The 15,829-nt window shown below is 40.4% G+C and overlaps 1 protein-coding gene across 1 annotated transcript; it reads left to right on the forward strand.

Annotated features, from left to right (window-relative positions):
• The first annotated feature begins 5,123 nt into the window (after window positions 1-5,123).
• Window positions 5,124-6,232, forward strand: LOC137935069 (uncharacterized). Its single transcript, XM_068779713.1, has one exon. The coding sequence runs from the start codon at window positions 5,238-5,240 to the stop codon at window positions 6,048-6,050; it is 813 nt and encodes a 270-aa protein (XP_068635814.1). The 5' UTR covers window positions 5,124-5,237; the 3' UTR covers window positions 6,051-6,232.
• Window positions 6,233-15,829: the final 9,597 nt, after the last annotated feature.

Consider the following 15,829-nt stretch of genomic DNA (forward strand, 5'->3'; position numbering starts at 1 on the left):
ATTCAGACAATTTAGTAGTATGTTCCCATATAGCACATGATCATTGCTGCTTCAAATGGTAACTTGGAAATTTAACTAGCACGATTTTTTTAAAATTATGGTGAAGAGAACTCCCACGAAAATACATGAACATAAAGCTCCAGACTTGGCTAATTGATCCGTTAAATGATTGGGAAAACGTGGAACATGATTCTGGGAAGTACATGTGCCAAAGCTATGGTGTTTGCTTTAAACAAAAATGTTAAATTGGGATTAGAGAAGGAAATGGAGGTAGGGGGCACGGTAATGGTGGTCGTGACCAAGGAAGTGGCTATCAGAAGTGTGTCTACCAGAAGCTATTTGCTTAGTTTTATAGCCGTCCCAAGGTATCATTTCCATTTCCATTTCTGATAGATGTTGGGATAAATTTGACAAACTTATATAAACTTAACAAAATATCTCAGAGAACATTCAAATAACTGAAAATGAAGCAGAAGAAGACATGTTAAAGTTAATGCAAAAATTTGGAACTACTTTCTAAGATACAACTTGGCCTTGTAGTTAGCCTAGCTTGTCCTCTACAAGTGCTACTCTCTTACTACGATACAATATAATTTCATGGCTCTCCTATTGATAAGTGGGTAACTGATTCAGAGGTAAGGTAATCCCATATTGTTTTTATCCCTTGATAATCTCCTTTTATCTCATCTCTCGCCTTGGCTTATGATCAGTCTTTGTCACCCATTGGAGTCCAAGGAGTACTTACCAGTTACCACTCCATCCATTGATTGAACTACTTCAGAGGAATCCAAATACTATAGAACTCTTATTTTCAATTTTTTATGAGTACTAAAAGAGTGATTTCCAAGTTGATCATGTGCCTAGGGTTTTAAAATTATGAGCATAGTTCACAAATTGTTCCCTAGAAACACTGTAAAAAAATGGACTTATGCCAATAAAATTTTCACTAACAGAAGTCCCAACTTTCGTTGGAAATTTTCCCAATGAAAATTCACTGCTAGAATTTGTTTGCGTCTTTCCATTGGTAGTATTAATTCACATTTATTTAGATATCTATTCCGTCCCTTTGCCAATTTTATCTTTTAAAGAAGTTTTTAATGTGAAATTTATTTATGTAGCTATCTGGTTAGTTCCATTTGCAATTTACATTTGTACCGGGAAATTCACGAGGCATGTATGGTAATCCCACAGCAAAGCTTCCGGGGAGTCTTTCCATTGTGAAGATCATTTTCTGTTTGATTAACAAAGTTGTAATTGGATGAAAATTCGAAGATGTTTAGTTTACCATCAATCATCTGTTCATATTCAGTTCATTCAGCCATATTTCCCTCTGTTCTTCCATTCGACGATGCTTTCCTCAGATAATTGTCGTGTCCCCTTTACGTAGAAGTCGCCGTCCCTCTTCACCGGACTTCATCTCTCTCTCTCTCTCTCGTTCTGGGTCACCTCGTGCTGCAACCTTTTTCCCAGTCTCTTCTTCTTGACTTGTAAATTTCATATCCGTTTCTCACAATTCAGTCCAAGAACTCGAATGGGTTGAGATTCACTTTCATTACAGCCTCTTCTGCTATGCGGCCCTGCCACGCGTTAACCATCAATGCGTTTCCAGAAAGGACGCCGTGAGATGAAAACAGGAAACATGGACGACATCGACCTTCATCAAATATCTGACCGGACATTACTTATTTAAATAAAAAAGGATATGAGCTACGATCTTAGCCACTGACACGGGCAAGCGCCTACTTACTTCCACTGTTTCCCGTTACAGAGACGCAACAGCTCCTTCTCATCCGTCAACTCTGTTTCTCCTGGTTTCTTTGTCTCTTCTTAGAATCGTCACTGTTTTCCGAGTAATGGGTTCAGTGAGCAAGGGGGGAACCATCGCCCTGTCAGTGGTATCCGGCGTCACCCTCGTCGCGGTCGTGTTGGAGCTGCTTTACCTGTTATGGTCGAGACGGTGGCGGAATGACGACGACGGCGGGTCTCGGTCCCAGAAGCGCTCCGCCGAGGAGATGGAAGCGGAGCTCACGTGGCGAAGGAGCACTACCACGCACTGGGGTCTCCTTGGGGTGCTGTTTGCCATCAAGGAAGAGAGCGGAGACGAGTTGGCGGAGTCGGACGATGGCAAGGGAAGGGGAGACAGGCAACAGAGAAGTCGTCAGTTCTCCGGTGAAGGGAGTCAGGACTCCGGTGGAGGGATACCCTCCACCGGGACAACACCTTTTATTACCCCTCCCGCGTCGCCGCCTCCAGGGTCGCCCCCGACCGTGGCCGGAGACAAGGTATGATAAAAAAAAAACAAAAAATAAAAAAAATGCAGTAACCACCCCCACTTTTTCCTGCTCACGGGAGCAGAGTTGATACAGATGAGCAGATGGCGATGTCGCAGGTCACCTCCACATCAGAGGTGGCTTCGATGGCAGAAGAAAGAACGGATGAACTGAAATGCAGTAACCACCTCACTTTTTCCTGCTCACGGGGGCAGAGTTGATACAGATGAGCAGATGGCGATGTCGCAGGTCACCTCCACCTCAGAGGTGGCTCCGATGGCAGAAGAAAGAACGGATGAACTGTTGTTTTGTTTTTGTTTCAGCTTTCAATCACACTGAAACGCCTGTGATTATACATGCAGATATGAATTTAAAACTACTTTTCAATCAAAGCATGTTCTGGAGCAGTCTCTTTCCGCATGTGATTAATCTTGGCTTTAACAATGAGGCATAATATTGAGCCTTGTAACTCAAACTTAGTTTTTTTGCGGAGATTACTCTTTGCTGCAGAGGCTCCCAATCGTAAATGACTCCTTTCACCTACGTATGAGAGATCTTCAACTTCATTTTTTGAAAAATTTTGAAGTTTTTCCATGGCGGGTGAATTCACCACTTCCACTTGTTTCACATAAGTCATTAGGTTTTATCAATTTGAATTTGATGAAGAATGTGACCTCAAGAGTTAACACTCAAATTGGTTTCTTCATTACGAATTCCCACATTATATATGACTATATATTTATCATAAATCTCAAACAAGGTTCATCTAACTAAGTTTATATTCATTCTAGTTTCCACTTTGGAAAACACATTTCAATCAATCTTAATTTTACCCTTTGGTTCTAAAAATGAAGCAACAATCATCAACAAATTGTATTTAGCTGAATACTTCTCAAATTTACTTTTCATTTGACTAACTATTGCATTAATGAAAACATTTTCGTTCATAAAATGAAAATTCAAAACTTCGTTTACCCTATATATATATCTCACTGAGGTACAAATTAAAAGTAAGGTAATCATTCCCAGAAATTATATTAATAATTACATTAAAAACTTCTAGAATCTCTCTATTTTGAAATCTAGGAAATACGTGTTTGGATTTTAATGTACAAGATAACATGTCATACGTAGTGTTCCAATGAGTTAGGCAATAAATGGCCAACCTTTTTGCACCTAGTTGTAATTACAGAACAATTTAAAAAAAAAACCGTAAAGTATTGTCTCAAACTGATTAATAAATTTGACACTTTTACACACATTCTCAATGATATCCTTAATTTTGAAATATCATCTTAGACTAATAAATTTAGAATATGAGTACAAAAATGTACATAAAACAACTTCCCACCACAAAGCAATTTCCTATTTTTTGAAAAATCATTTTTCATTACCCTCAAACAACATCATTATACGCAGTATCACCAACTAAGATACTAAATACTTTATTTATAATTTCCAAATCTTTCAAACACTTACAAATAATATCTACTATATTAACACTACAACGAGGAGGAATGTGCACAAAATTCAAGATTCATTTTTGTAGCTTCTAATTATAATCAATGAAATGCTCAGTAGGGACCATATATTCGATTTTTTTATTGTGAGACTTTCAAAGATTTGTGGTAAGGTTAATCTTTTTATTCTCTTTTAAAAAAAAATTCAATTTCCTTTTCTCTACCTAATACACATCCACACACCTTCTTAATGTCTATATGAAATATTTTTCCATAATTCACATTTGTCATCTTTGTTAAAAGATTAAATCGCTCCTCTTCTACTAATACATAAGAATCCAATGAACAATAAGAATTGTCATTCCATAAAATGAAGGGCAAATGAACTATGATCAACATTAGATTCCACTAGTTGAAAATTTATGGTTTTTTATTTTCGTATTCTCACTTTTCTACTAAGACAATGTTTCAAATATTGACTCATATATGAAGTCACTCTACTACTACTAATATTTAAATTGGTTTTATAATGAACACATTGAGCCTTTTTTGCACCACCTAGAAGTGAGATTTCTTTGGATTCCAACCACACATGAGACTTTTTTTTATCTTATTGTACTCTAGATAAAGTCAATTCTTCCATATTTGGTGAACTTCATCTAGGCTCCCTTCCATTGCATTAGTACTTTGAGGGAGACAAAACTTTGGTAGAGTTGAGTCATTATTTATAGCCACACTAGAACTAATGTTAGCTACAGATATCAAATAATCAAAATATGTTGACCTACTAGCTACTTCCACAAAAAAACAAAAGATGAATAAATAAAGGTACTTATTAGCAAAATGTATCAATATTGACCATTATATCTAGTTTTTGCACTAAATTAGGTGTCACAGTAAGTAACTAAGATCTGAAAAGAAATAAAGTAAATCGAAGCATATTGAACAATACTAATATATCCCACCTAGTGTGTGAAATAATATACGCACCATGAAAATCTAGTTTCTACCCTCAATGTGGGGATTCCTGACCATCTAGAGTTAAATCTCTACAAAAATACATGTAACTTGTTTTGAAATTTATCTACTTTATCAGTATATTGATGTTACAACAAGCATTAAATTAAAAAAAAATGTACTTTTAAATAAAAAAATATAGTATGATAAATAGTTATTCAATAAGAAAATTAGGGCACTTTTTTGCCTTATCATTGTAACTATACAACTCAATCAAAGAATCACGAACAAGTGATCAGTAAGCATTGAGACAACATTTCCTTTAGAATATCGACCATTGAAGTTCGACCACGACCAAGAACAGATTCGGATAATTGAATCTTATAGTCCACATCCTGATTACAGATTTCTTCATGTGCAAAACCTACCACTCACATCGCATTACACGGCTCTCCTTTTCTGATCCATTCAAGCCTCCGATACCCTTTGTTTAGGATTCGGGAGCACCACCAGTCCATCTTCCTCCCCTTGAACCAAATGCCACAGCGCGATGTTTCCGGTCATCAACAACATCTCCTCCAGTTCTTCCACCCCGTTTCCTGATATCTTCTTCCTCGCCGCTCTTTCTCTCCATCTCCTCATCAAGACTCCCTCTTCGACGCGCCGCTGCCGCCTCTTCCTTCGGAACACCACCCCCGTCACTTCCGCTTCCATGGCCTCCAGAGGCTCCAAGCCCCTTCACTTTCCCTCCCCGAAGTCTCTCTCCGACTGGTTGAAACCCCGTCTCCCCTCCGATTCGCTTTCTGCCTGGGGTCTTTCTCCCGGCACCAAAAACCTCCACAACCTCTGGCTGGAGCTCTCACAGGGTGAGACTTCCCTCAATGACTCTTCCCCTCCCATTCGCACCGTTCACGTCGCCACTATCCGCATCCTCTCTCCCACCAACGCCACCGAGATTCTTATTGAGTCTCACCAGGAGCTCTCCGATGGCTCCGTCCGCCAGCGCCGCCGGCCCCTCTCCGAGAAGATGAAGCCGGGAGAGGGGATTGAGGAAGCCGCCCGACGCGCCGTCCGGGAAGAGCTTGGATCCCTCGTGCCGGATAATGATGAAAGCGTCAGGATTCTGCCCGGATCGTATTGGGAGAGGGTGGAGGAAAGGGTCTCCGCCTCCTACCCAGGTCTGCCGGCGCGCTACGTTTTGCACTCGGTGGATGCCTGGGTTGATGGGTTGCCCCATGGGGAATTCTCCACGGAAGAGCGCGGCGAATATGAGGATACTGAAGACGTGAGAGTTGCAGACAGGGCTGTTTTCGTGAAGAAGCATTACTGGAAGTGGGTGACAGCCGATGATTCTGCTGTTTGATTACTTGTTGATTTGAGTCTGGAGATCTCGGACTTGCCTCACCCATATGGGATTTTTGTTTCGATTTCTTTCACTCTTCTTTTTCTTTTTTGTCAATGTCTATTCCGCGGCAATTATTGTGAGCAGAGACCAGAGATCTTAGCTCCGTGTCCTTGTAATTGAGATCATATGAAATGAATGAATACAAATACAAACTAAATTATTTGCTTTGTACCTTTTGTTCTATAGAAAACTGAGAATAAACCTCTATCAAGAGCTCTATTCAAAAGACTGCTCCCTTTGTGAAGCTTGAAACTTGAACAACCTGCTGGCATTTCTGTGCATCCATGACCTTGGGCCAGATAGAAGATAGTTACCACTTTAGAGGGGAACTTCTTTCGTAGCACCATTCTCTAATTACTAAACAAGCAATCATCATTAGGAAGGATGAAACAGATCACAGAACACACCAAGCTTTTCTTTCGAGTTCAAACAACATGAAGTTAGAAAAGTGCATAATCTATTAAGTTGTTTCATTGAATAATCTGAGAATGTACAGCAATGAATTCAATGCATATACTACTTACAGGTATTATATTACAGTAAACAGGTCAGGTAGATCCTCAAATCTCAATGAAACCATTCTATGCTGTTTCTTTTGACAAAAAAACTCTCACTATAATTCCATGGCTGATTGACAGGTGCAGGAAGCTAGCTAATCAAATTGGTAGTTGTGCTTCCAAACCTCACAGGGGCAGAACCTGTGACTCCAAAATCTTTTTTTAAAATCCACCAACATGAACTCCCTCATTCATGAACTCCTGATAAACATCATGGCCTTGCCTCTCCATGAACTAAGATATTAATTTCCATGGACAGTTGACAATAAAGAGTTCCTTGTTTTTGTGAGATCAACTAATTCGAAAGTAAACCTTAGATGTTGCAGTTTGTACAGCAATGTAATGAGATATCTTGCATTCTCCTGACAATAAACTGCAAAAAGTTCGACAAAAATGACATAAAAATTGTGGCAGAGGTAAGTTTTGGAAGAAAAGGAACTAAGAGAAGAAAGAATTGCAACAAGATACTTGACTTGTCACTGTCAAACTCAAATCTTAGTGAAAGCATTCGAATTTAATTTTACACTCAATTCAGGTTGCAAGATAGTCTGCATGGAAGCACATTCTGAAAGAGAGGACCATTGAATCAGCCACAGAAAGAGACTTCCTTGTGCTAGATATTGAGTGTTTAAACCAGATTAAGAAGTACTGGCAGGACTCCAACAGTGGCCTCTGTGAAAATTTTAGGCAACCCAAATCCTAGACTACTTAAGTTTAAAAAATAAAGAAAGAAAATCCTAGGAGTACTTGACTGCATACTTAATTCACTCAAACACTCATTCTTAAACAAAAAGTAGCATATTGAATAATCAATGAAACTGGATGGAAGTCTTACTTTAGCATTACTATGACCTCTGAATGACTACCTACTTCCAAATGGTTGAAAAGCATTACTGCTTAATACTCTCCTTTGCCTCCAATTACGATCAAAGCCTGAGGATAGGGATCAATTTGTAATTGCAAGTGATCAAATCAAAATTTCATACATCTCTACTGCTCATGAGCCCTGTGGAGCATTTGATTCGAAACAAATTCTGCTTCTTTCTGAAAATTCTGTTTTTCATATGATTCAAAAGCAACTTTCAAATCTTTCAAGCAACTTAAAGGAGGTTGGAGTCCTCTTTCTGTCATCAAGTAGAACAGAGAGAAGGCTTCAGCAGCCTTGCTGGTTTCACAAAGGCCTGTAGTGATCGTGCTACAAAGTTGCTAGTCCAGATCTTGATCATCTGCCAAAATAAACAGCAAAATTTCTTGTGCCTCTGTAAATTTTCGTTTATCATAAAGAAAATATATTGATTTTTTCCATTTTCCATGAATACCCATTACTGTAAATCTACCTAACAATCTCAAATGAATTATCCTTTAGGCCAAGCTTGAAAAGAAGTATAACTGTCTCGGTGGAGACATTGATATTTTGACGAACTTTCTTCTGTAACATCAGTGTTAGAAGGCTTGCAGCATCCAGAGCACCACTATGTTTTATTAGCCCATCCAGAATGGAGTGAAATAGAGTGGTTTTGGGTGTATGAAGGCTCTTCAACATCTTTTCCAAAGTTTACAAGCAAAAGCTGGGTTTTTCTCATGCAAAAACCCATCAACAAAAGAACTACATGCCTCTATATCTGGGACGAACTCTCTCCTCAACATTAATACCAGAATCTCAAACCGATCTCGAAATATGCTTTCTCTACCGTGCCCCTTGATCAGGGTCTTGAATGCTGTTGGATCCTGTGTGCCTCTCTTCATGAGATGTCCAAACACTTTCTCGGCCTTTTTGGTCTTCCCTTGATTGCAGAAGTAGTCAGTAGTCAAGCATCGGATTATAAGCTCCAACAAGGGGGGACATTCCCCTCCCTGAGAAGAAGGATCTGCTTCTTAGCGAGCTCATAAAAAAGTAACTCTGCCCTCTCAAATTCCCCTATTCTTTACAGACTTCTAATAAGGAGACTATAGGTTGCAGCATCGAGTTCCACTTCCAGCTCTGAAATTTTGTCAAATATAGTCATGGCTTCATCTAAATTTCCAGTATTGCAAAGAGAGTATTGAAAGTGCAAGCATCCGGTTTGATTTCTCCACAGCCCAGAAAAATCTCCTTAATCTTATCCACCATTCCAGCCTCACAGAGACCTTGAATGAGATTATTATATGTAATCTTATTCGATTTTAGCCCACAAGCAACCTTTTCTTCAAAGAGATCCAAAGCATTCGAACCAGCAGTTTCTCACAGTATCCTCTGATCGAAGTAGTGTCTACTTCAAGTCTGCTGTTTCTTAAACATACCCTTTACAGGATTGTGCGCAATCTTCACCTTCCCAACTCTAGAAAGACCATCCACGACTGTGTGGTAAGTAATTATATCTGGAGAACAGATGAATCGTGACGTTTCCTTGAAAAACCAGAATCCTTCGTCCACCATTGAGTTAAGACAAAATCTCTGATCAGAGTACTGAACATATACGCATATCCGGTGAATCACACATGTCGTATAATAGATCCTTCGTCATGTTAGTCCGTCCTCGGCTGAGGAGGATAGAGATGCGAGAATTGAACGAGTAGATGGAGAACGACACAACGTGGCCCTTCAGGCTCTTGAACAACGTAATAGACACGTTCACCTAGCCAGTGCGGCCATAGGCGCGGACGAGAGAATTGAAGAAGCTGTCATGGAGGGCGACGGCGCCGCAGGAGAATTTGGGTATGGAGGGAAGGAAATTGCGGGTGCGGGTCAGGATAATGACCCATTCCCGCCTTGCCCGTCCCCGGAAATCCGCTCCATAAGATAATGACCCATTAAAAATTTATAAACCTATTAAATAAAAAATTTACAAAAATTTCAATAGTGCATACAAATCTCACAATATCAATTTATTCGCGCATCTCCCACCCTCGGGGTGAAAGGTAAAACCCATCCCCGCGTTTTCAGGTAAGATCCGGTCGAATTCCCTATGAAACTAGACCCGATGCCCACCTCTATTCGTAATTGGTGGATACAATTTTTGCTGCTGGAAAGCTAGATCAGAGAAGGGAAGATCAGATTGGGCACTTGACTCCCCCATCTCAATCATGGTGCAATTTTTTTCAGCTTCAGAAACAGGAGGGGCAGTCACACCTTTTCTCTCTAACGAAGCCTGTTCTCTGGGTTTGCTACCTCCTAACATGTTCTAAACGAGCAGACCGTGGTTCATGAAATGCTTAAGATGGTGGCTGTGGCAGGGAAAGAAGAAGACAGATCTCAAGCAGAATGTTGAAATGTATAGCTATATAGCGTGATCGGAGGAAACTGTATAGCGTGATTGTTTCCTCCGATCCCGTGATTATATTCTTGATTCTATTCCTTGATTTTAGGATCTAAATTGATCCTAAAATCAACTTGTAATGTATTATAAATACCTCCTAAACGAAGAAGAATAAATCATCGGAAAACCATTCGTTCAACCTCTGTTCTTATTTTTCGGTTCTCTGTTTTACATGGTATCAGAGCAGGAGAATTTTCCTCTCTTTTCCGTCGCAGAAATTCGAAGCTAAGTGCTCCTGTAATCGCCGAAGGAGGAAGCCAGAGGAATGAAAAATCCGTCGGAGTTGCAGAACTCTGTTTTTCCTGCAACTCCATATTCCGGCTGTCCCGACGCCAAAAGAACGTCGCCAACGCCGACGACGGCACCACCACACTGTTACGACTGAAGCCGACGCTCCACTGCCGTTTCCGAAGACGAAGGCTGCCGTTGCCGACGACGAAGACTGCCGTTGCCGAAGACGAAGGCTGTCGTTGCCGAAGACGGAGCGTTTTACGTAGTCGGAATCACGTCGCCGACAAGTTCCGACGATCGCCGACGAGCTCCAACGACGGCATCACCACCCTTTTTCCGACTAAAGCTGACGCTCCGCTGCCGTTGCCGAAGACGACGGTATTTTTTTTTAAACTTAGGTACTGTTGATTTATTTTTTCTGTTGACCCAGACCGGCGGGTCGACCGAATCGGACCGAACCGGTCTAAACTCGAACCGGATCGGACCAGAATTGAATCCGCCCAGATCGTACCGAACCGGACCAGATCGAACCGGATCGGACTGAACCGAACCGGACCGGATTAAAAAAAAAAAAATCAGATCGATGGCCACCCCTACAGGCGCATCTACCGACCTTATCCCATCACCACAGATTATAGTCCACCAAGATAATTCTCCGTTTCCAACTGGAATTATCCTCGATGAGACCAATTGTTCATTATGGTCCCAACTCATGGAGATGCGAATTGGCGCACGCAACAAAGCTGGATACCTCACCGGCGAAACAAAAAAGCCAGCATCTGGTGATGCGAATCTTGGAGCATGGATTACTGAAAATCAAAGAGTTAAAAGTTGGCTTATTGACTCCATGAGTCCATTGCTCATGCAGCGATTTATTCGCCTCTCCACTGCCAAGGAGATATGGGAAGCAGTATCAAAAACATTCTATGATGGATCCGATGAAACTTGTATATTTGAGCTGAACCAGAGATCTTTTTCTACCAAACAAAATGGTAGACCGTTATCCACATACTACAATGAACTGGTTGCTATTTTCCAAGAGATTGATCATAGAACTATATCTCAGGAAGGAACAGTCGAAGGGCTAATCCAGTTGCACTCTGCAATGGCTAGACTTCGGGTTCATATTTTTCTCAGTGGGCTTGACTCCGAATTTGATCAAGTTCGTGGAGAAATTTTGCGAAAAGATCCCAAACTTGATTTGGAAAGTACATATGCTTATGTCAGACGCGAATATCAACAGAGACAGACAATGGGGAGCTATCGCCCAGTCTCCGAGAACTCGGCGATGTTGGTCAACCAAAGCCGACAAGGATCATCAAACAGTCGGCACCCTCAATCCTCTGGCAAAGGTAACAATCGTGTATGTATTCACTGCGGGAAAAAAGGACATTCACAACACCGGTGTTATGAGATTATTGGCTATCCGGAGTGGTGGGATTTCTCGAAAAATCCCCGTAACAAGACTGCTGGGAAAGCTATGGTGACATCCATGGAAGAGAATCGGGAGCTACCTACTGCAAATGTTGCCCATCCAGGTATTCTCGATAATGCATTAGTATTTTCTGTATATTCTAAGAATAGACCTTGGATTATTGATACAGGTGCATCCGATCACATGACAAGGGATCCCAGTCAGTTACAATCCATCCTACCTTCTCCACAATCTGTTATTTCAACAGCCAATGGTAGTACCTCTCCTATTACTGGGGAAAGATCTGTTATCTTATCCAATAATCTGACATTAGATACTGTCCTTGTGGTTCCCTCTCTTGAATATAACTTTTTGTCTGTTAGCCAAATTACTTCCACTCTTGCTTGTACTGTAACTTTTTGGCCCTCATTTTGTGTCTTTCAGGACATTCTAACCCAGAAGATTCTTGGTTATGGTGTTAGACGGGGCAAACTCAACTATTTGGAGTTGACAGAAAACGGGGGATCGACAATCAGTCAGACAAATCAAGCTAGCAGTGAAGATAATGCTCAAACAACTGTATGGTTATGGCACCGACGATTAGGCCACCTTTCCTTTGGTTATCTTAAGAAATTGCGGCCTCAACTTTTTTCAGGTTTGACTGATGTGCATTTTCATTGTGACACATGTGAATTGGCTAAAAGCCACCGTATTGCTTATTTCCCGAGTTTGAATAAAAGTTTCGAACCTTTTGCGGTTATTCATTCTGATGTTTGGGGTCCAGCCAAGATTCCCTCTATTTCTAGAGCTCGTTACTTTGCGACTTTTATTGATGAATGCACTAGAATGACTTGGGTCTCTCTGCTTATCCACAAAAGTGATGTGAGTCTAGCATTTCAGAAATTTCATACCATGATACATACTCAATACCAAAAGCAGATTCGTGTTTTGCAATCTAACAATGGTACTGAGTTTGTTAATGCTTCTCTCGAAACTTTTCTGACCACTCATGGAATTCGTCACCAGACTTCTTGCACCTATACTCCCCAACAGAATGGATTGGCAGAAAGAAAGAATAGACAACTTTTGGAAATAGTACGTGCCTCTCTCTTTGGCATGAACATGCCTCGATTTTATTGGGGTGAAGCTATCACATCTGCTGCCTACCTCATCAATCGAACACCTTCTAAAGTACTGGATTTTCAAACTCCTCTACATAAGCTCCAATCCCTGATTTCAATTCCCCATCTTCCAAATCTTGAACCCCGAATTTTTGGGTGTACCGCTTATGTTCATATCCCAAAGATCTTGCGAAATAAACTTGATCCATGTGCCAAGCGATGTGTATTTGTTGGCTACTCTGATCTTCAAAAAGGATATTGGTGTTATGATCCACACACCAACAAGCTCCATGTGACTTTAGATGTCTCATTCCATGAATCAGTCCCTTATTATTCAGGGGGAGTTTCTTGGACATCTCTTCAGGGGGAGAGTTCAAATGAAGAGAATGTTCCACATGAAGCTAACAGAGATGTTGAAAGAGGTGCCAAATTTATTGAGTTAGAAGCGGTGAATGAATTTTTTAAGTGTCATGATGTGCAACAAGACTGTGATTCAGTAATTTCACCTGAAGAACCCCCAGAGTTGCCCCCGTCTGCACCAACAACTGAAGAATCAACCCAGAATGTTCCTCCTCAGGTAAATACGAATCCTATGTTTGATGAGTCTACTAAAACATGTCTTCCTACAGAAAACATAACCTCTAGATATCCACAAAGATTGAATAGGGGAGCTTCAAAAAAACAGTATGAACCTGATCTTGAAGCAAAGACCAAATACTCAATCAATAACTATGTGTCCTCCCATAGGTTGACTAAATCATATGCATTTACTATTGATCAATTATCCAGGGTTTCTATTCCTAGTAATGTGCAGGATGCATTAGCTTATCCAAAATGGAAAAAAGCGATGAACGAAGAGATGGAAGCTCTACAAAAAAATGCCACTTGGGTACTTGTTCCCCAACCTAAAGGAGTAAAAACAATTGGATGTCGATGGGTGTTCACATTGAAACTCAAACCGGATGGAAGCATTGACAGATATAAAGTTCGGCTAGTTGCAAAAGGATATACGCAAAGGTATGGGATAGACTATCAGGATACTTTTGCACCAGTAGCTAAGATCAATACAATTCGTATTCTTATATCTATAGCAGCAAATCGAGACTGGCCTCTGCAACAATTTGACGTTAAAAATGTTTTCCTCAATGGAGACTTAGAAGAAGAAGTCTACATGGAACTACCACCAGGTGTAAAAAGTGGTTCTTTGTCTCAAGGTAAAGTTTGTAAATTGCAGAAGTCATTGTATGGGCTGAAACAGTCACCTAGAGCATGGTTTGGGAGATTCTCGGCTACAATGAAGGAGTTTGGGTATAAACAAAGTAACTCAGATCATACTTTGTTTATAAAATACAAAGAAGGAAAGGTAACAACATTAATTGTATATGTTGATGATATGGTCGTGACAGGAGATGACACAGGAGAAATGCAAGCTTTACAGGAGTATTTAGCTACTAAATTCGAAATGAAGGATCTCGGACAACTTAAATATTTTATGGGTATTGAAGTTGCAAGATCGAAACATGGAGTCTTCCTTTCACAGCGAAAATATGTGTTGGATCTTCTAGCCGAAACCGGAATGCTTGACTGTAAACCAATAGAGACACCGATGGAAATGCATCATAAACTCGGAATTTTTCCAGATCAAATTCCAGCAAACAAAGGGCATTATCAGCGATTAGTTGGAAGATTAATCTACCTATCCCACACAAGGCCCGATGTAGCATATGCAGTAAGCGTTGTGAGCCAGTTCATGCATGCGCCAAGTGAAGAACATATGGAAGCCGTCTATCGGATCTTGAGATACTTAAAGAGTGCTCCAGGAAAAGGTTTGTTATTCTTAAAAAATGGTATCTCTAGTATTGAAGGGTATACAGACTCTGATTGGGCAGGTGATCAGACAACCAGAAGATCCACGTCGGGTTACTTTACTTTTGTGGAAGGGAATCTTGTCACTTGGAAAAGCAAAAAACAGAAGGTAGTATCAAGTTCAAGTGCTGAAGCTGAATTTTGAGGTATGGCTCATGGTGTATGCGAGTTGTTATGGATACGGAATATACTGAGAGACTTAGGGATTGAATACGACAAACCTATGAATCTTCACTGTGATAACAAGGCAGCTATCGCAATTGCACACAATCCAGTTCAACATGATCGCACTAAACATGTTGAAGTTGATCGTCATTTCATCAAAGAGAACCTCGATGCAAAGATTATACAATTCCCCTTTATTCAATCTGCGAGTCAAATGGCTGATATGCTCACGAAGGCAGTATTAGGGAAAGCATTTCATGGTATAATTGACAAGTTGGGTTTGACTGATATCTATGCACCAACTTGAGGGGGAGTGTTGAAATATATAGCTGTATAGCGTGATCGGAGGAAACTGTATAGCGTGATTGTTTCCTCCGATCCCGTGATTATATTCTTGATTTTATTCCTTGATTTTAGGATCTAAATTGATCCTAAAATCAACTTGTAATGTATTATAAATACCTCCTAAACGGAGAAGAATAAATCATTGGAAAACCATTCGTTCAACCTCTGTTCTTATTTTTCGGTTCTCTGTTTTACACAGAAAGGGCCCCGCGATGGCCAGAAAAAGACCAGGTGTTTCTCTTAGATGAATAATTAAAGGGACGAGTAACATGGAAATACGAAGATCCCTTACTCAGAGATGAAAGCAACTGCACTCCCCAGTCCCCGCTCTTTATTTTTCTTCATAACAGGAATCTCATCATCAACTCCTTTCTCCACAGAACCAAAGTAAGAAACGTCTCATCCTCACTTTCAAATTCAAATATACGAATTTAGATACAGTCGCACCATACGTTCTCAGCTCAAACGTATCACTCAAAAAGGAAGAAGAGAGAAGAAAGGTAGAAACACTTTTAAGTGAAGTTGCACAATCACCTTTCTGCACTCTTTATTCTTACAAGAACTTTGGTCACAATCTCATAATTAAAATACAAAGAGAAGCAGCAAGAGCAATGCCCACTTTCTTTTATCTCCCTGGTTATACAGTACTGCCAACTGAACTCAATCGATTGTAAACTGCAAATCACCAATCAAAATTCAAAGCAGACTTGCTAGACACTGATGGGCAGCGAGGGATTATTCA

Source organism: Aristolochia californica, unplaced genomic scaffold (assembly GCF_029961685.1).
Source record: "Aristolochia californica isolate CCGP_79_NKW_82.1479 unplaced genomic scaffold, dmAriCali1.0.hap1 SCAF_6, whole genome shotgun sequence".
Lineage (NCBI taxonomy): Eukaryota > Viridiplantae > Streptophyta > Magnoliopsida > Piperales > Aristolochiaceae > Aristolochia > Aristolochia californica.

Coding starts and splice junctions, on each gene's coding strand:
- LOC137935069 (XM_068779713.1), top strand. CDS start 5,238: ATGTTTCCGGTCATCAACAACATCTCCTCCAGTTCTTCCACCCCGTTT.